This window comes from Acanthopagrus latus, chromosome 6, assembly GCF_904848185.1.
Source record: "Acanthopagrus latus isolate v.2019 chromosome 6, fAcaLat1.1, whole genome shotgun sequence".
Taxonomy (NCBI): Eukaryota; Metazoa; Chordata; class Actinopteri; order Spariformes; family Sparidae; genus Acanthopagrus; species Acanthopagrus latus.
In genome coordinates, this window is record NC_051044.1 from 22,126,239 (window position 1) to 22,146,264 (window position 20,026).

Genomic DNA, 20,026 nt, shown 5'->3' on the forward strand with positions numbered 1-20,026 from the left:
CTGACTGAGTACAATAACGGGAGCTTAATCACGGAACATTCATTTTATCCTACCTTTATGGCAAGCTAGGTCAAGGTGTGACCTCACTCCCTGACACCCACCCGCCAACGTCTCATCCCCTTCACCCTCCTCCCACCCTGCTGCGGCAAATGACCCCACCCTCCCCCCGCCAGGTTCTAATCCAATTAGCTTTAGCCCTAATTATACTAGCAATGACTGATTACCAAAGGGGCCATTGTCTGCGTCGTGGGCTGGATGAATGGGACTGTGATTAGCGACTGGGCTAGCCTCCGGTAGCCATTAGCACCTCCGCACACCTTTCGCAGACCTCCAGGGGAAAGAAAGGGAGCAGAGGTCACCATGAGCAGTAATTGTGTTCAGTAGATTAATCATCACAAGGTTAAATGAGAGATGTAAGCGAGGGCTTGATGGGTGGGTCCAGGTTAAGTGTGTGAGTTGGCAGCTTGTGAATGTTTGACTGAGTTGAGGCGGAGTTAATGGATCTGTGGTCATTTTTCATCTTGATAATGAGGTAGCAAGTGTCTGATTCATTCTGAATGGGGCATGACCACAATGACTTAAGTAAACTGTCATTCATGCTGACATGAAATATGTGTTTTATGATGTACTGCTTGGTGAAAGTCAATGCCATGTTCTGGCTAACATACGTCCCTTCTAATTTGTTCTTCCCAACAGTTGTCTCCAGAGACAGGCCCCAGGCAGGGAGGAACCATGCTCACCATCACGGGAGAGAACTTGGGTCTGCAGTTCAAAGACATCCAGAACGGAGTCCGCATTGGCAAGGTGGCCTGCAACCCTCAGGAGGACCAGTACATCAGCGCTGAGCAGTAGGTTGACACCGTCCCACCGACACTGCAACTCACAGACCACTGTTTCAATGTTTGCGATGGTTAAACACCAAGGCCGAGCCACCATACAAACATCCTCAGTCTTGAGTCACAGTCTCATCTCCTGGGTCTGCAACTCCTCCCCTGAACGAATCAGCTTCCAACACTGCATCAAAACTTTATCTCACATTGAGAAAACTCCAATATACCACACTTCACTGTAATTCCTGTCCTCGAAGAGTCTCTTGACTGACCGCACTCTATATGGTTGCTATCGATTAACATCTGACTTTTTGCTTCACTAATGATGTAGACTATTCTTAAGAGAAGTCTTGGTTGTTAAAGCATTTATATCTTTACATTGTGATTGTTTTTTATAGAGTCGTCTAAATGGTTGATCTACCTTCATAGTGTTCCTAAGTGTTCCTGATATTCCAAATTGTAGTTGATTTGAGTCCAGAAAAACCCCAAAACAAAATAACAAATACGGTATAACCTGTGGATGTAGAGAACTGTTACACCACAATAACACATGACTTAACATAACTCAAACAAAACCAATTTCTTGCAAGTTTATGTGGAACACTTTTATTCCACTTATTATCAAAAACTAACTAATGATAAACAGTAATAAAATTTAGAGCGGCCTGTAAACATCATCTGACCTCTCCCTCTGATTTAGTTATGTTTTATACTTTCTGGGAAATTATGTGTCCCGGCGGATGGAACTAGTATATTATAACATGTTCTGAGAAAAGCTTTACTTGTGCAACGGCAGTAAACAATCGTCTCTCCGAGTTCTCTCTTGTGTTCTTGGTTCAGTCTATTGGACATGACTGAACTCCTTGTTGTCGCTCTAAACAGGTCGCCTCATTTTCATAAAATTCTTTAGTGCTCTTGTAAGTAATATCATGGGAATCATTAATTAGATTCCAGTCACACTTCCCAGAAAGATCGGGGGACATCAGTGAAACCACCATATGAGTCACACACCATTTGTGTTTTACATTGAATTTATCCAGAAGCAAACAAGATGGAAATTAAGGACAAGGAAATATTGAGGACACCTCCAGCTGTGAAGAGCGTCCCCAATATTCTATTTCCAACTATGTAGCTGTCATCTGTACGCTAACGCTCCATTTGCTGAGTTTTGCAGCAACAGTCCCAGCAGATTTCCTTTTCTCTCTGCCCCCTCACTTAGAAGGAAAAGAAGAAATGTGACTTTGATGATTTGACAGTCAGAACAACAGAATGTTGTGCAGCTCTCACCATGCGATGACAGGTATCCCCAAAATGGGTTTAGAAAATGCAGCAGTGACATGTCAGACTCAATTTATCATTTATAACCTCATATATTGTTGAATTCACAGGGAACAAACCAGTTTTATATGGACTGTGAAGCTGTAGAGTCGTGTTAAATGCCTCCGTGTTGTAACTCAGTCCTTACCTCGTCTTCATTTTGTCGATCACATCCAAACCCACCAAGGTGTCGACATTTAACCCTGTCAGCCCTGTAGCACTGCATTGGCCTGTTGCCATAGCACCCACAGGAAGAGGAGGAGGAGGGCGCGGCTGGCAGTGAGGCTGTCATGCTAATTAAAAGTGATGTTAGCCATACGGCCCCATTAGTGGCCCGGTTGCTCTCGTCATTCTCGTGACCCCATCAGAGCTTTAGCACAGGAGACGAGCTGGGGTTCAGGGATTGACGGTGCGGGTCAAAGGTCAGCTGTTGGAGAGAGAGGGGGGAAGAGACAGGAGGTGCACTAACTGTGGGGCAAAATGTAGACACATTGTTCGGACTCAGGCTTTCTTTTTCTCTCTGCCAGCAATTCATACAGCCTGCACATGATCCCTGTTATTGTGAAACTGAATTGCAAGAAAATGCTGCACCTTCTGCTTCTTTCTGTATTAGCAGGCTTGTCATTCACCTCAGCCATTTAATATTTACCAGATGGATTTGATTTCACATTGAGAAGTAAATTATTGGCAGCAGTGAGGAAAAACAGAACCTGGTATCCCTTTTTTATTGCCTTATTAGTAGTTTTCTTGTAACAATTTGACATATGGTTAATTTTTAACCAACACATTTCACCTCAATAATTTGATTGATGGAGGTTTAATTTATGAAGCTGTCATCTCTACAAATGCACCGTGAACTTTCAGTCTTTTTAACTACATAATAGCAACTCAGTGCAGCCACCTGTCATCTGCATAGTAATGATGCAAGTCAAGCCGCAACTCCTAACTGAGAGCTGTACCGCATTGTAATCGCGGCCGCTGTCACCGTGTTCGGCCTGAGAATAAAAGACAGGGGAAAATAGAAACAATAGAAGAAACAGCGTTGGAATGTGAGATTCATTGTCGCAACAGAGCTGCAGTTGCCATCGACACCTGCAGGGAGGACGGAAACAGGAGAGTTAATAACTCATCTCTGGGAGGGAGATGTGTAGGATATGAGCTCGTTCAATTAATCAGCCTCTCTCGCTTTAACCCTCTCTCCCTCTCTCCCTCTCTCTCCTCTGCACTCTCGCCCTCTCTCTCTCCGTCTCGTCCGCCTGCTCCGGCTAATTAACAGTCAAGTGTGTCTCCAGTGGGTGAAACATGAAGTGAGTGTGTGCGCGCGTTTCTTCCCCCGTGGGCTACGCTGCCACTCCTCCCCTCACTCAATCATTTTTCCACTGGATTTTCATTTGGCCGGCCGGCACCCAAGGCCAAGTGCGAAGCTTATGGTTCTACGGCATGTGTTAATGCAGATGCACACTCCCTGTCTGAGCACTGCAGGTTTCCTCTAATGGAACATTTGTTCTGCTTTTTGTAATTTTTATGAGTAAGGTTTCTGAAACTATTAGAATTTGGAGCAGAAGAAAAATGTTGCGCTTTCATCAATTCTCTCTTAGGTTCACTTGGCCCATGATCAAGAACCTTTTTTTTTTTTTTTGGTTGCAGAGGTAATAGAGCTCACCACTCCACCTCTTTTTTCAGGATCGTGTGTCGGCTGAATGATGCCACAGGTTACAGGGTGCAGGAGGCTCAGGTAGAAGTGTGTGTGAGAGACTGCATTCACCAGGACTACAAAGCCATTTCCACCAAGGCCTTCACCTTTGTGGTAAGTATGTGTGAATTTCGAAGACAAAACGTTTTGGATGTTTTAAATGTACCCAGCAGCCATGATTGAATCGCCTGTCCTCTGCCCGTGTCTCTCCTTAGTCGCCGTACTTCACCCGTGTCCATCCCACCACTGGGCCGCTGTCTGGAGGAACAAGGATCACCATCGAAGGTTTTCATCTCAATGCAGGCAGCGCTGTGTCGGTGAAGATAGGACTGCACCCCTGCAGCTATGAGAGGTGAAACAACCTGAACTCTCAGTGACTTACGACAAAAACACATTTATTGAAATCAGCACTAAAATGGCGGCACTGGTGTGCAGACATTCTTCCTCCTCTGCAGTATATTTGATATTGGATTGCAATGATCTTTTGTGATAGTTATAGTCCTACTTATTGAATAATCAATGATCGTATGGATACTCTTCTCTTCCAAGAGGTAAATCAAATGTAGCTGGTTTTCTTACTGAAATACTTGTTTTTTTAGTACTTGACATTGTGACTCTGAAGTTTCTTTGGCATGTCCTCCTCTGTAGACAATTACAGCTCAAAATGCATCCTGGCCACTCCCCCCCAATCTTTTACTTCTGCCACCTTCCGTGTTCTTCTGTGTTAATTATAATAGTTGTCGCTTTTTCATGGGTCTGAAAAAAACAGCCGGAAAGAGGATGACCTGCAGTACTGTAATTCACAGCAATTGTGAGAATCACAGTGTAGCCTTTCTCGAGGGAAGCTGATATCATTGTTCAGTATTGCTGTGAATGACTTAAGTGCATGGCCCACATTTTGTCAGAGGTATGACTATAATTTGGAAGGAATGATATGGTGTTACTGGTAATTGGTAACCCTAATTTTTTTTTCTTGCTTGGAGCTCATGTTTGAAATCTCTATTTTTTTCTCCTTTTTATAGTTTTTGGAATAATCTGCCACCATTATCTTCTCGTTGTCAGTCACTCTGTGATAGATTGCGCCAGGATTTCAAGAAGAGGAGACATCGATCCAATTTGATACGACTCTAATTCCTCCAGCCAAGAACTCTATTGTTTCTTTGAGTCCCTTCCTGGCAAAGTGACAGCAAACTGAGCTCTGGACTAAATCCACTCATGTATGGTGTCTGGCAGATGGCAGTGAAAAGAAACCTCACAGAAAAGATTGTCAGTTAACTAAAAGGAGCACCTATGTGCTGAAAGGAACGTCTGGGCAAATATTTACACTCCTCTTATACAGTTTTCTGTTCAGAGCTTTTCTTGTTTGTCTTTCATAAGCAGATTCTCTCTAACACTGGTGTTTTTATGATAGTGCCTCCTTCTCTCAGGCAACAAGTGACAGGTTAAACTAATGAGCTTGCACCTATCAAGTCCTTTTTATATCATATCAAAAGAAAAAAGTAAAGGCCAATTTAAAGCTCTGTAGCACATCTACAGAAAGGTGAACATAATAGTCTTGGCCTTTCATTCACTGAGCAGCAATAACCTTTATGGCCAAAGTAATGAACTGGTTGAGTCCATCTCTTTAATGTGTCTTTGTATTCAGCGGGCCCTCCGCTTTAATCAAAGCCTATTTACCTCAAGTCACTCATCCTCTTATCTCCCTCCACAACACCCTTTTCTTTCCCTCTCTCTTCTTTTTTCTGTATCCCCCCTTGGCTTTCTTTTGTGTGGTCGCAACCTTGTCAGAAATACATACGCGACACACAGGCGCCCTCAAAGGCGGCGGTGTTGTGAAAATGGTTGCCATAGAAACGCAGCACTAGTGGAATGGGGAAAACTTCTTTTTTTTATATATATCTTTTGTTTTTTTTCTATCATCATCCCCTCTTCATTCCTATCTCAGTATGAGAAATTGTCTCCTGGGAGAGAGCAAAGATGTGTCTGACAAAGACGCCTGATTCCTCTGTTTATCCTTTTCTTTTGCCAACAAGGGGTGTGCGGCATGACCTAAAATTGATAATGTGGTATTTTTTCCTCCTTTTTTCAGTTTTCTCTCTTTTTTTGCAGTGGCAACATATCACAGTATTACAGACATTTAAGGAATCCTCCACTCAAAACATGAATGTCTTTTCACTCTCCTGGCAATGTAGTTGAACATATAGAAAGAAAAAAAAATGATGGGGGGAAAAACATGTGTTTATTGGCTCAAAATAGGCATGAAAAATGAGGTATAGCTACATGTATTTTGGGAGGCGGTGTGTGCCTCATAATGTAGGTTAATTAGTAAATGTAATGCAATTCATTTTCAGAGTTAGACGAAGGGTAGGATTAGGCGTCTCAACAGCATTTATTTGGCAGGAAACTCAAAGTATATCATAAGTACAATAGTCAGTGTGCCACAGGGAGTCGTCTATCAAATACATTTACATCCAGCAGCAACACTGACACTCGTGGGCAAGGAGCCAGGATTTTCTTTTTTTTTTCTTTTCATTTCTGTCCCTGAATATTTAATACTCAAACATTGCTCCAGCACCCTGGTGGACTTGCATGTGGTTTGGCACTAGAGCGCAGAAAGTCGTGATACATTTATAGTGAACTGGAAGGGCACCCTAGAGGGCACTTTTATCATATTAGACTAGCAGCACTTTTTAAAAAAAATCAAGAGTCCTGTGCTCCAGCATGTCCACCTACACTAGCCATATTAGCTGTGGAACATGCTGACAACGTGTTAGACAGGCTAACCTGCAAAATGAACAGTGAAGCAATGTCTAAATCTCACAAGTTCCAAGTTATAAGAATGTATTGATCCTTCCTCGAGTGTTAGTTTTCAGAAAACACTGCCAAATCCTGCTCTCATTGAGAAAGCAAACCAAAGTAAAAATGGTTAGCCCACATATTTTCCAGTTGTAGTGTTGTGTCTTCACTTCCTTGGATGCTGGGAGTAGATGAGGAAGATTGCATCGGTTCTTGTAGCCAACAACAGAAAATAATTAAGTCCTTTGTTCATACCTTCACAGCTTCGTAAGGGAGTCTGCATTATAAGTAAAATGGTAATTACTGGACGTAACTCGAGTGTTGTAAGTATTTGTGTAGCCCTCGACCTGCATGTTAAAAACTAAAACATTCATCAAAGTGGTAATGTTATTGCAGAACGTGACAGAGCTGATGTCAGTGAAACCAATATACCATCTATACCACGCGAAACCTAACCCCGACCCATAGCAAGCCGACAGGATCTAGCAGCCAGAATAGTCTTTCACTCTTTCGCCTTCTCCATCATCTCCTGTCCTTCAGTGGATTCTGCTTCCACAACAGATAGAGGGAGGATTTGTAAGCTTGTTAGATTTAGAATTTCCCACTATGCCACCTGCCATCATGCCTGCACAAATGCGCACCCACCCGTATGTGCACTGTAGGATGTTTGCAGACACTGGGTGACACAAAACACATACTTTCACAATGTTAATCTCCTACCGGCACGCTGTATTTATATGCAAATTCACAGAACTGCACACAGTGAAAGCGCACCTGCTCCACACACTGACTATAAATGTACTGTACATTCATGTAGGTACCCACAAACGCATGTTGTTCACAGGTGGCCATCCTGCTGCAGTTCAGCCAACAGTATCCCTCCCCACCCCCACCCAACACATGCACACGCACACGCACGCTCTCTCTCTCTCTCACACACACACACACACAAGGGGAGGGGACGGTTCAATGAGCCACTGGAGTGGAGCACAAAGTTTCTGGCAGCAGCACAAAGTTTCCCAGCAGGTCACAGCTGGTTGCCTGTCTGCTAGGGAGGGAGTTACATCACACAGAGAGACGACCAGCCTGATCTGCCACTTCAGATCTGTCAGCCAGAGAAAGTGCAGGAGGGAAGGAGAGACAGACATGGAGAGAAAGACAGACAGAGAGAGAGTGAGGGCTTTGAAGTACATCACTCTATGATTCGGGCTGATGAAACCACAGTCGGACAGACTGAAAGATGTTGGCCTTGTGGATGGGTGATTCTGTCACCATTATGTGTGAGTTTGTGTGTGTGTGCCTGCTATTTTGTCGCAGCTAATAAATAATTTATTAGTTATTTAAGGGATGAAGTAGGATTTTTTTCCTGTGTACTTGCTTCAGTTTTTATTCTCTGTGTCTATCTCATAGCCTGTCAGAGAGTCAGCTCCCAAATACTGCAAATCTCTTTCAAGACCTTCGGGTGTAGGTCGCTGTGGAGGATCCCATCAGCGACACTCGTATGTAACATCTCCCTTAATCTTTCTCGCCTGTCTTTCTGTCATCTCCTGCTCTTCCAGGCGGAGCAACAAGGAAATAGTGTGTGTGACCCCAGCAGGACAAACCCCAGGCACCACCCCAGTCATGGTGGACATCAACGCTGCTGAGCTGAGGAACCCTGAGGTCAAGTTCAACTACACAGATGATCCCACCATCCTGAAAATCGAGCCCGACTGGAGTATCGCCAGGTGAGGGCACAATCTCTGCCTTTCTCTCAGCTATTCTAGGTGCTGCAAAGATGAACCTTTATTATGAATGTGGGGGATTTTCTGTGTTGTGTAGAAGCTCACTGGCATAATATTTACATAGATTGGTGCATTTTTTAAGTTCTGCTGCACCATATTGATAACTCTATCAGCTACCTTTGTATGCTACATCAGCACGTTATGAGATTAGTTCATTATCTATAATTTAGATCAACACAGTTCTGATCTACAATTCTGCTTGATGTACATCTGTAGTGCAGATACAAATGCATTGATACATTATTAATCCCTGATGGTGGTTGTGCCATACATTAATGTCTTTTTTCAAGCAGAATAGCCAGCTAAACTGAAATATGAACTAAAAGGTGATCAATGTGTTATTCTGCCAGCATACTCCCAGGCTCTTCCTCGAAGAAGAAAACTAACTAAACATTCCTCTCCATTTTCACACTCGTCTTGCTTTTCAAAGGCATATTATTTATTCTGTTTATCTTTATATTTCAAAAGTAAATCTTTGAGAGCAGGAACAGCAGTGGAGGAGGCTCCTGAAGCAGTGTGCTGCTAGTTGATGAGCTGCAGCTGAGATGTATCTTTAAATATTACTTGACTTATTGAAATGAGACTACATAGCCACAGGAAGTTTTCCTGTGCAAACACAAGCTGTGTTGGGGGTAGGGGGGTGGGGGGGGCTTGGAGCTTCCAAGTGCTAATGGGCTCACTAGCATGACCTAGAAACTCCTCTGCTCCTCATCTCAAACATGAAGCCAACACACACACACACACACACACACACACACACACACACACACACACACTGGTGACAATCTCATTTACTTCAAAAGTATAGTTCCAGGAACATGTCATACTTAACTTCCTGAGTTTTTCTACAGCATGTTTTTCCTTTGCATTTATTTAAAGTTCTCAGATAAAAGCTGGTATTCAAATAACTGAACAAAAAACTCTCCCAGGACACATTAGATTATTCCAGCAGACACCTCAGACACTGTAACAATCCACTACTCCATCATGGCAGGGGGTCGAGGTGAAAATTGGGGGCCGCGTTTAAAACTCTGCAGGGAGAGAGAGTCTTTCGTCATGCCAAAGAGGTGTGAGTGGATGAGAAGTCTCATTTGGAATAGGATGAATAAAAGGTTGAGGGCAGGCAAGGGGAAATAGGAATGAAAGTGTTGGCTGCAGCCTCGGGGGGGGGAAAAACCCAGACACTCGCTTGTGTTTGCCGTTTTACTCAACGCTCCCAGAGGAAGAGGTGCATGTCTCTCCCGGCCAATCACACTTTATTTAACAAGCTATTTTTTTTTTCGCGTCACCTTTGCTGCCCTTTTGCTTGGGCCATTGCAGACAGCCTCCCATGTCCAAAACACAAATCTGACACAACTTAGACACCTCTCTTCAGGAAGAGGTTCTCGGGCTAAATATACAGACAGAATGTGTGACAGTCTACCTTGTTTACACAGTGTAGTGCAGTGCACCCTTCAGTTTACACTGAATGTGTGGAAAATATTCTTATCATCCAGAACTACTCCTGTGGAGTGTTGCTACATTGAGCTTGTTCACAGCTCTAGGTCCTGATATTCCAAAGAAGAAACTTTATGTAAATCTTCCAAAGTACTTAGTTGTCACACACCACTATGTTCATCATTTGAAGCATCTGTCACCCTCGTTTAAGCCTCTCAAAAGCCTTACGCCCTCTTCGTTTTCATCCTGCTTGCTCTTCATCATCACTTCAGGGTCTCGGTCTGGCCTCACCTTAATCTCCATCTGGCCTCAGCAAAACGCAGCCCACTCCCTGGATGTGGATGTTTTGTCTCGTGTGGCCTGTGTCCATGTATATCTACATTATAGGATGCTTTAATTCCACCAAAACTGAGAGGAAAAAAACAAGAAGAGAATCAATTTCTTCCCAGCCACACTACAACTCTTGAACAGTAATTAAATGTGTGTTCTTGGTGTATCATTGCCTGTATGAAACTGAGCAAAATACCAGTTAGTGTATCATTTGTATAATGTTTTATTTTGGTCATCGGTGCCAGTGGTGACTCACTGTCGCACAAGGCTTCAAGCCTCGCCTTAGCTCACTCCAGTTTTTAGGTTGTACACTAACTTATTTAGCTGCTGTCAGAGCAGCTCACATCAGTTAAAGTTCAGCCAGGCCAGCGGAGGCTGTCGAGAAGTCAGCGTGGGGGAATAGGACTCTCACCCATATTACTGGTGCCTCCGCTGGTGAGCGTCACACAGACCTGAATAGGTCACAGGTGTAAAGGTTACAGAGCATGTCGGATCACTGACAGCCATGCAGTCACTGAGTGTATCTCATGCTGGAAAAAAATACCACAGTGCAACTTTAATACACCCTGAAAATATCTCCCCTGGCTTTGGAGAGGCGCTGAGGAGAGGCCAAAAGCTTCGGCAGTGCTACATATATTCACTGATTCTTCCCTCCAGCCTCCATATCGGTTTAAAGAAGCTTTTAACATTCATACAAGGGCTTTACCATTGCTATCATTACCTGAAAATGGGCTTCCATGAATAAGCAGGCAAAAGGCTACAGCAGCGAGCGAGCGTTAATGGTAAATCGCCAACTGGAGGGCCCTCTTGGCTCCCACAGAGAACAGATTTATTAACATTTATCTGTACTGATCGGCCTGCTGAATAGTGTATGCTCTTAGACCCTGAATGAAAGTAGAGCAGAGGAGATGCATGAATATGTGACATACAAGGGCACATAGAATTGTCTTTATCTCCCCAGTACCATTGTATAATTGTGTTTGTCTTGATTTTCTCTACAATAACTCTTGTTATCGCTTTCTTTTGTAGTGGAGGAACCATGTTGACCATTACTGGGACCAATCTGGCCACCATCAAGGAGCCCAAAATGAGAGCCAAGTATGGAGCTGCTCAGTCAGAAAATGTAAGTGGTTTGATCCAGACACCTGCACACAGTTTTTATTGACAAAACAAGAAAAGCAGTGACTTGAGTTGGCAAGTGAGACGGAGTGAGACCAATATAGACACACAGGTGTCTCCCTCTCCCCCTCTCTCTGTGGAAAAAAATGATTTTCAGACAATACACACACACAGACACACACACTCCTGGGACACAGACATACACACCTGACCCGTCGGTCAACCAGCCAAGGGCCCATTTTCTGTTTGTTTTTGATGTTGAATTTCCTTTTAGCAGTTTAACCTTTGAAATGTCAACCAGCAATAAAGCGGCTCCTGCAAATCCCCCTCTCTTCACCTAGCACCACGGGGCTCGGCTAACCTTTCTCCCGCTCTCAGCTGAAAGTAAAAATATCCCTTTTTTTTTCCTTTGTCCCCTTCTCTGCAGTAATTTTTTATTTTTGCTTGGTTAACATTTCTATTGACCTATAAACACAGTTTTGTTCTGCGTCTGTGTGATTCTACATCCTCTGTCTGTGTTAGTATGTGACATACAGGACATCATGTAAGACTATAACATGCTGTGAAACTATGCAAAGGTCTCTTCAGCCGTGCTGTGTTGTCGTTAACAGCCACTGGCTGACCTCTCCTGTTTCTCCGCGTGTCATTACAACCTCATTTGTTCTTCGCTGTCTGATTCAGGTGTCGAACCCCACAGGGGGATTTCCAGATGATATCAACACTGATTACAACACTGATGTTATTAAGCCATCCTCCTCCTCATTATGTCATTACCGAGACATTTTAATCACTTAAATCACTTAACCCTGTTCCAGCCGTCGTGCTGTATATGTTGTTGATTAAGTCACATGTGAGTGTTTGGGTAAGAATATGGATATGAAGGATTTGAAGATGAAGAAAAAAATACATATTATAAGATCAGAAATGAAAGAAGCTCATCCTTCTTGATTTACCTGTGCATCATCTTTTTTCTCGTTTTCACTCCTGTCCCTCTTTACTCTGTGTATCTTCCTTCTCTAGAACTGCACAGTAGTCAACAACACTGTGATGGTGTGTCTGGCGCCCTCTGTGGCCGGTTCTGAAAAGGTCTTCTCGGAGGCAGGCAGCAGCCCTGATGAGATTGGCTTTGTCATGGACGACGTGCGCGCTGTGCTGGTTGTAAACGAGACGTTCAGCTACCACCCGGACCCCGTGTTCGAACCTCTGAGCCCCTCGGGCATGCTGGAGCTGAAGCCCAGCTCACCACTCATACTCAAGGTAAATTGCCTTGTTCTCTTAGCATTGATCTGTTTTGGCCTTGTCTCCATCTGTCTCTGCTTTACATCCATCACCTCCTTTCTCTTCTACAACTTCTTCTGACTTTTCTTTTTTGTACTTAGCTTCCCTTCTCATGTGATCTGTTCTCCTCTCTTTGTGTCATCTCAATCATATTTTCAGTCTTGTTTTCTTCTCCTTTCTCCCTTCTTGCATCACCTTTCTCGTTTTATTTCTGCTACCTGCCCTCTTTCACATTATTAACCATGCATGTGTGGGAATAAAGGGTCCTTATAAGTGAACAACCTCAGGATGGAGGTTGAGTTGTTTTCAAGCACATGAGGACATAAGGAGAAAAGAAGGTTCGCTGAGTGCTGCCACTCACACTGAAAGAGCTGTAATAGCAGATAGCAGCAGTCCAGGAATGTTGAGTATTGTCAGCAATGTGAAAAGCTCAATTTTACAAATGGTTATTTTAGAAAACTCTGCCGCGACCTCCCAGTCAGCATCCAACTCAGCTGATAAGACACTGACAGCCATTTGAAATGATTTGCTCCAAACATTCCTGTACAGACACTTAACTCCCTCCTTCCTTTTCCTTTGAGACTTCTTCTTTCAACGCAGCAGTCTTTTAGATGTGCCTCAACCTTGAAAGACGTTATATCTCCGCTTGCTGTCTCCAGTAGGGTTTGGAGACCTTTAAGGAAGCTTCTAAACCACCCCCTTTAAAATCAGGTGCAAAGGAAAGTAATGTTTATAAAGTGGACCCATGCGTTGCAATGCCACCTGCTCAGATTTCTATCTGATAACTTCTGAAGAAATTCTTCACAGCCATGTTTACTCTAAGCCATAGAGGCAGCATGCTTTTGAATCCAGAACACGTTTATAAAGGCTTTGCCCCACCCACCCACCCACGCTGCCTTTTGTCATTTCACCTCTTCCCTTGAAGTTCAAAGCCGCAGGAGCGAGAGAGGAAATTATCGTGCAATTTTCATGGAAAAAGAAGGGCTTTTTTCTCACTGCCAATCAGGGTGGAGTTTTTAGAAATGAAGAAGAATCACGCCTCTCGCCCCTGTAACTTTAAATATGATTCTATAATGAAAAGCTCTGATTGCCCCGCTGTGCTCTGGGTAAAGAACTGCAGAAATAAGCAGCACAGAAATGGCATCCTATTAAATAATTGCAGAGAAAATAGACATTCATCGAGATTTTCCAGCAATTAATCTGTCTCATTAAGATGAGGAGGTAGAGGCAATGGAGGAGAGGAGAAGGTGGATTCCTGGAGAATATATTTATTGTACTTGCCAACACCTTTATGCAACCCACACATTTTACAGTCCTTTGATGGCATTTTTACATGTGGCAGCCCTTCACCACCTGATCTGGATCCAAATTATCTAATCGGTGATTGTCTAAATATAGTACATTTTAACTAAAGAGCATAAGTCATAGATGTGCTACGCTGGGAAATTTGAACAGATTCTCATGTTTATGTTCTTTGCAGTGTTTTGAATTTGACATGTATTATGATGATTATGAAGTTTCCCTCAGATGTGTTGCATATTTTACTCATTTGCATGTTTCCTATAGTCAGATTAACTCATGATTTGGTCTATGAGAGATATATATCTTTTAGTATTACTTGGTCTTTACAGTACCTTGCACATCATTGACAGATACCTGCCAGCCAGCCAATCAGAAATTAATTAATCACTGTTAGATAAGATCCCTCTGTGTTTATACTCTCTGATTGTTATTCTATTTATGTAGACTTGCTGAAATGGAGACCTCATGTAAGTAACTAAAACATGTGTGCATCTGTTTCCAGGGCCGTAACCTAATTCCTTCAGCCCCGGGGAACGCTAAGCTGAACTACACGGTGCTGATCGGGGAGACGCCCTGCGTCCTCACCCTGTCTGAGAGCCAGCTGCTGTGTGAATGGCCCAATCTGACCGGAGAGCACAAAGTCACCGTAAGTGAGACTTGTGTAAATTACTGTTTGATGAGTTTTCCTATTGTGTCATCATGTTAACTTAATACCATCCATACAAAACCTGACAATGAGCATCATCTTAGTCTTCATCTTAAGAAACCTGTTATTTCATCATCACTCGTAATGTTTAATTTTTTTGTATTTTTACACCTCTGGAGCATCTGGCTTCCACATTTCTTTTCAGCCTGTCAGCCCATTTTCTTCTTTACTGCCTGTTTCCGCAGTGCTATTCATTCCCATCCACTTCCTGCCTTTTCAGTCATTCATCTCCTCCTTTCCTCCCCATCCACCAGACCTAAGTCTCTTCAATTACTCCAGATTTCTCCTCCCCATTCATATAGCCACATGCTCTCAAACACACACACACACACACACGTCTCTTATACCATTTGCAGTGTTTGGGACTGTATTTATGTTTTAGAGGCTTTGGATTGGTTTTGTTTGGCTGGCATCCTCCTTGGGATTTGAACAGTATTGATATTCAATATAGAGCAAAAAAATGGCAAGTGGGCGTGAGAGGTCTGCGTCTATTTTTACCTTCCTCCATTTGGTGTTTCACCGACGTCAGCCAGATGAGGATGGAACAAAAGAAAAAATAACAGGATGAGAGGAATAAACATTCCAACGTTTGTTTTTCTGTTCACGTGTGACCTGTTTTGATGTGATATGGTTGAAAGTCATTTGTGGGTGTCTTTTATGTATATACATTTATGTGTTTAACTGGTTCCAAAGACAGCCTCAGTGCACAGACTGGCATCCCCCAAGCTGGACACAAAAGGTTGTGGGGAGTTTTGACCAGCACTTTTTTGAACCCAGCACAGCTTGCATTGCCAGTATAAATCCAATGTAGTATTCATTAGCCACTGGCATAGATTTATCGGGGTTTGTTGCTTTAAAAATGTCATCATGTAGAGCAGATTTAAATTCCGAAATTAATGTTTCCATGTCAAGTACAGCACAGACTGTCTCCCATCCAGCAAAAAAAAACAAAAGACGGTAACATTACTGTTTGTGCCCTAGGTGCGTGTTGGTGGCTTTGAATACTCACCAGGGACCTTGCAGATCTACTCAGACAGCCTGCTCACGCTGCCCGCCATCATCGGTATCGGAGGAGGTGGCGGCCTGCTCCTGCTGGTCATCATTGTGGTGCTGATTGCTTATAAAAGGAAGTCGCGGGATGCTGACCGCACTCTGAAACGGCTGCAGCTGCAGATGGACAACCTGGAGTCCAGGGTGGCCCTTGAGTGCAAAGAAGGTGAGTTTGGATTAAAATATGGTCATCAGAGTAGTTGTTTGCAGTTGCTTTCATTTTCCTCTTTTTCTCCTGGTTTCTTTCTCCCTTCTTCCTTTTCTTCATCTTTCTCCCCAAACAAATGCCATGTCCCCAAATACCTTCCTGTAAATCTCTCCCTCGCTGCAGCTTACCTCAAAAGCTGCACAACTCCCATTCAGTAGTCCTATCCATTTCTCTCTCTGCTTTCTCCTTCGCACTCTATTCCTCCCTCCCTCTCACTGCCAACTGTCCCCATGCTGTTAGGTGGCAGCACTGTGTGTTTGTGTATGTGCGCATGTGTGCGTGGGTGTTGGTGTGTTTCCAGAGGAGTACTTTGATCTGAGCCAGCCACCAGATGTTGGCTCTCCACCCCATGAGAGAGCTGCCTGGCTGGCCTCACTACCATCCACACTGAGCAAGGGAGGGAGAGATGGAGGTTAGATAGATCCGGGGCACAGAGGTGGGAAAAGTGAGGGATAGTAAGGAAGGAGGGGTTTGGCAACAGCCACAGTGGAGGGGAGATATAGAGCAGAGAGACTTACACACCAGTACATTAGCATATATTAATTTGGCAGGAGACAGCATGGATCCAGTGAGAGCCTACTGATGCTGATACTGGTTTGTCTGGCAAGAGACGGCGAAGCAGATGGGGTGAAAGAGAAGGAGAATACTGATAACCATGAGCATCAGAATATATTTGTTTTAGGGATCACTTGTTGCACTGCTTTAAAAAACCTAGACCTAGAATATAACTACAAAACCTCAATTCCGACTCAGCATGACTCGACTCTACTTCCCTTTTGTACCAGGTACCTATTTTTATGTTCCCACTGCAGGTGCTACCGCTTAAACCTGGGCTGAATTCTGAGCTGATCACAATAGCAGCATAGCAGCATCATAATCTGATTTCAGACTTCTAATTTGTCTCCCATCCTCTTCCTCCATAGCTTTTTGTTTTCCCAGCCACATCCACGAAAAACGAAAACAAACAACGGCTACAGAAATGGTGACAAGCTCGCATGAGGTTGACACGGCTAACCGTTGTTAACCGAGCTGCCTGACTGTGTGTGGTTTTTTCACACCACTCCCCCCGACACTTAAGTCTTCATGTCCTGCTCTTTTCCAAATAACAGCAGTCACACACACAGATGCAGACACAGAAACTCACACAGCAGGTCAAACAATGATTGGCTGGGGATGGGTGGCGGTGAGTGCAGGTGTCCTGACCCTGTCTGTCCCCCGCTGTCACCACTGTCTGGAAGACGACAACAGGATGGATGGAGGGAGAGGGACGGAGTGAGGGAGATGAATAAGGCGTACGACTTGTGAGAGGAGAAGGGGGGGGGCTGGACACTGAAGAAGAGATGGATGCGAAGATTATGAGAGAAAGAGAAGCAGGGAATGAGAAAGAGGGAGAGAGACAGAGTTTGATGTGAGGATAGTGGGAGAAGAAAGAAGTTAAGAGTTATTAGAACATGTTGGGGGGGATTAGAAGCAGAAGAATAAGGGATGGATAGTATGATGGTCGAGTGAACCACTTTTTCTTCTCCAGGCTAACAGAAATGTAGCAGATGAGCAAAACTGTTGACTTTAAAGATAGATGAAAGAAAAGAAATGTAGGGAAAAGACTGGGCGGGGAAGGGAAAAAGAGGCTGATTAGAGATACAGAGAAAGATGGATGGCACGAAGAGAAAAAACAGAAAGATGGAGGGATGTGGTTTAGGACAGGCAACCATGGGGGAGAGAGAGGTGACCTCTGAGATGTCACTCGAAGGGAAGAAAGAGGGAGGAAAAGAGAGATAGGAAGAGAGGGATAGGGTGACACAAGCCATCTGTTAGTCTGGGCTTTGGTTAGGGGTTTGTTTGCATTGTGTGGCTATGTGTTGGTGTATTTTGGATGAGACTGTAGGGCACACACACTCACACACTGTCAAATTAATGGCACTGTATAGCTGTAGATTTTCTCCTTAAGGGAGTTTTACATTTAAACAATAGAATCAAGGCTGTTCAGCATTAGCTATATGCACTATTGTATTGGATGTGAGGGAGTGAATGGGTTTGATCCCATTTGTTCCCTCTAGATGTGAATTGTGGAGCCACTGGAGTATACAGAATGGGGTCAGAACACGGAATGGAAAATGTGTAAAAACATTGACACATGCACTCACATAAATCATCTGGGCACTAGGTTATGTGTTCAGCTGTGGGGCAAGACACGAAAAAGTGAGTGTGTTTGTGTGTGTGTGTGTGTGGTGGCAGCGTGTAATGCGTGTGTACTCATAGCAGGCTCGTGTTCCTGTGTGTGATTCCATCCTGAACTCCCCTCCAGCCACCAAGTACCACAACACTTTCCTCCGTCCTCTCTCTCCTTCCTACCTCGATCTTTCTGTCCGCTCTGAGCACAGAGCGATCCCACAATTCTGCTATTCAGTGCTACTCCTCCACACGCCTCCATCTTTACCTCAAGTCCACCTGTCTTTCTGCTCCAAAACAATCTTGCAGGTGTTTTTGGTTCTGTTGCATTCTACACTGCATTTCCTTTTAATTTTGTGTGAACTATGTGGTTTTAATGAAAGATCTTTACTGTCCCTTACTGCAATAGTGTCCCTTCTAAACATATATATTTCCCAAGAAAATGCCTTATCTGCACCTAAAGATTTGAGCTTTACACTTGTAAAAGCAGTGTTTTGTTTGTGATAAATAGATACTAGAGTCAGTAAAGCAGTCCCAAGACTTTGTGTGTCTTTAAATGGGTGTTTTGTGTCGGGTTAACAAGAGTTCATTCACAAAATCAAGATGAAATAACTATTCAAGAATGTAAAAACTGCCTCTCTGATTCAAATCTGCATTTAGTCCTTAGAAATCTGTTTGGCACTTGAAGAAGATTTGAACGTTTCATTTCTAAGTACTCTCTTGTCCTTTTCCCAGCCTTTGCCGAGCTGCAGACAGATATCCACGAACTGACTCAGGAGCTGGACGGAGCAGGAATCCCGTTCCTGGACTACCGCACCTACGCTATGAGGGTCCTCTTCCCTGGGATTGAGGACCATCCAGTGCTCAAGGAGATGGAGGTACGGGTCAGTAGAGAGCACCCCACACAAACACACACACAAACACACCAAATGAATGAATGTATGTGTGTGTGTGTGTGTATGTGTGTGTTAGAATTGGGCTGTTTTAGGACTAGTTTTCTTAGCATGAAAGAAGAAAAAAGGGCAGAATTCATTAACTGAATTTGATTGTTTAAAGGAATGTTTTTTGAGAACATTTCTTTTTACCACATTTTTTGATGTTTCATTTCTTTTCAAAACAATTTCTACAACTTTCAAAAGGGTGTTGACCTTGATCTGTACAAGGCTTTGATCAGTGTAGTATTTGGAAGGCTACATTCAAGCGGCAAGACATTTAAGCTAGAGACCAAAACTATTAAAAACACAGCTTCTGTGACAGAAATTGTGTAGAAGAGTTAAGAAAATGCAAATCAGTAGTTCCAAAGAAGTAAGATCAGAATGTCTATCTTAATGTGTCCACCGGGCATCTTTCATCCTCTCAGCTTCTCAGTTAGAGATGTTTCAAGCTCAAACCAGCAAAAAAAAACCTTGTGTCGAAGTAACTCTCAGTGCTAGATCCAGTTTGATGTAATACAGCATAGAGAAGGCTCTTTTTTAGGGGGGTGAGCGATGTCGGAGCTCCACTAAGTCTTGGTACGAGTGATAGATTGCCTCTACCTGACCAAGCCTGTTTGAGTCTCCTGAAAAAGCAATGTTCACACATTCAATAAAACACTCTCCCCTCCACAGCTGCTCCTTTCTCCAGAGGGAACACTCTATCACTCTGCTGAACCTCGGCTGTGCGGACGCTGTAATGCAGCATGCACACGCGCCTCCATCATTTCTCTGTATACATTAGACCCGCACACATGACATCGCATGGAAATGCACACTTGCGCTCTGCTGACATGCATGTAAGTTGGCAGCATAGACGGGGGCCTCAATACATCCAGTATCTGCCCGCGCTATCACCTGTATTCCAAAGGGATAGTGTAGCGCGACATTGGATTTTCATTTGTATGGCCCAGGCAATCACAGGCCACAGTAGTGCGCTAGCAGGCAGATCAATTTCTTATTACAGCATGAAGCTCACATTCTCACTTCAAACCTCCGTTCCTCTCCTCTCAGAGGGGGGAGCTGGCCTGCCGGT

General features: G+C 43.7%; 1 protein-coding gene and 1 long non-coding RNA gene across 6 annotated transcripts in view; one reads left to right on the forward strand and one right to left on the reverse strand.

The window, feature by feature from the left end:
- The window catches only part of plxna1b (plexin A1b), a 189,371-nt gene that overhangs the window by 151,350 nt on the left and 17,995 nt on the right, over nt 1–20,026 (forward strand). For 3 of the 5 annotated variants that reach the window (XM_037100800.1, XM_037100802.1, XM_037100804.1), the window contains 9 exons: nt 697–848; nt 3,831–3,954; nt 4,056–4,192; nt 8,196–8,363; nt 11,217–11,310; nt 12,327–12,563; nt 14,389–14,532; nt 15,574–15,808; nt 18,755–18,903. In XM_037100800.1, coding sequence (XP_036956695.1) covers nt 697–848; nt 3,831–3,954; nt 4,056–4,192; nt 8,196–8,363; nt 11,217–11,310; nt 12,327–12,563; nt 14,389–14,532; nt 15,574–15,808; nt 18,755–18,903 — 1,440 coding nt within the window. The remainder of the gene's footprint in view (nt 1–696; nt 849–3,830; nt 3,955–4,055; nt 4,193–8,195; nt 8,364–11,216; nt 11,311–12,326; nt 12,564–14,388; nt 14,533–15,573; nt 15,809–18,754; nt 18,904–20,026) is intronic. The other 2 variants (XM_037100801.1, XM_037100803.1) reach the window with 1 other exon arrangement.
- Nucleotides 176–2,370, reverse strand: LOC119020973. The gene is made up of 3 exons (XR_005075453.1): nt 2,296–2,370; nt 741–873; nt 176–328 (listed from the first exon to the last, which is right to left on the reverse strand). It is a non-coding gene; the product is annotated as an uncharacterized LOC119020973 (long non-coding RNA).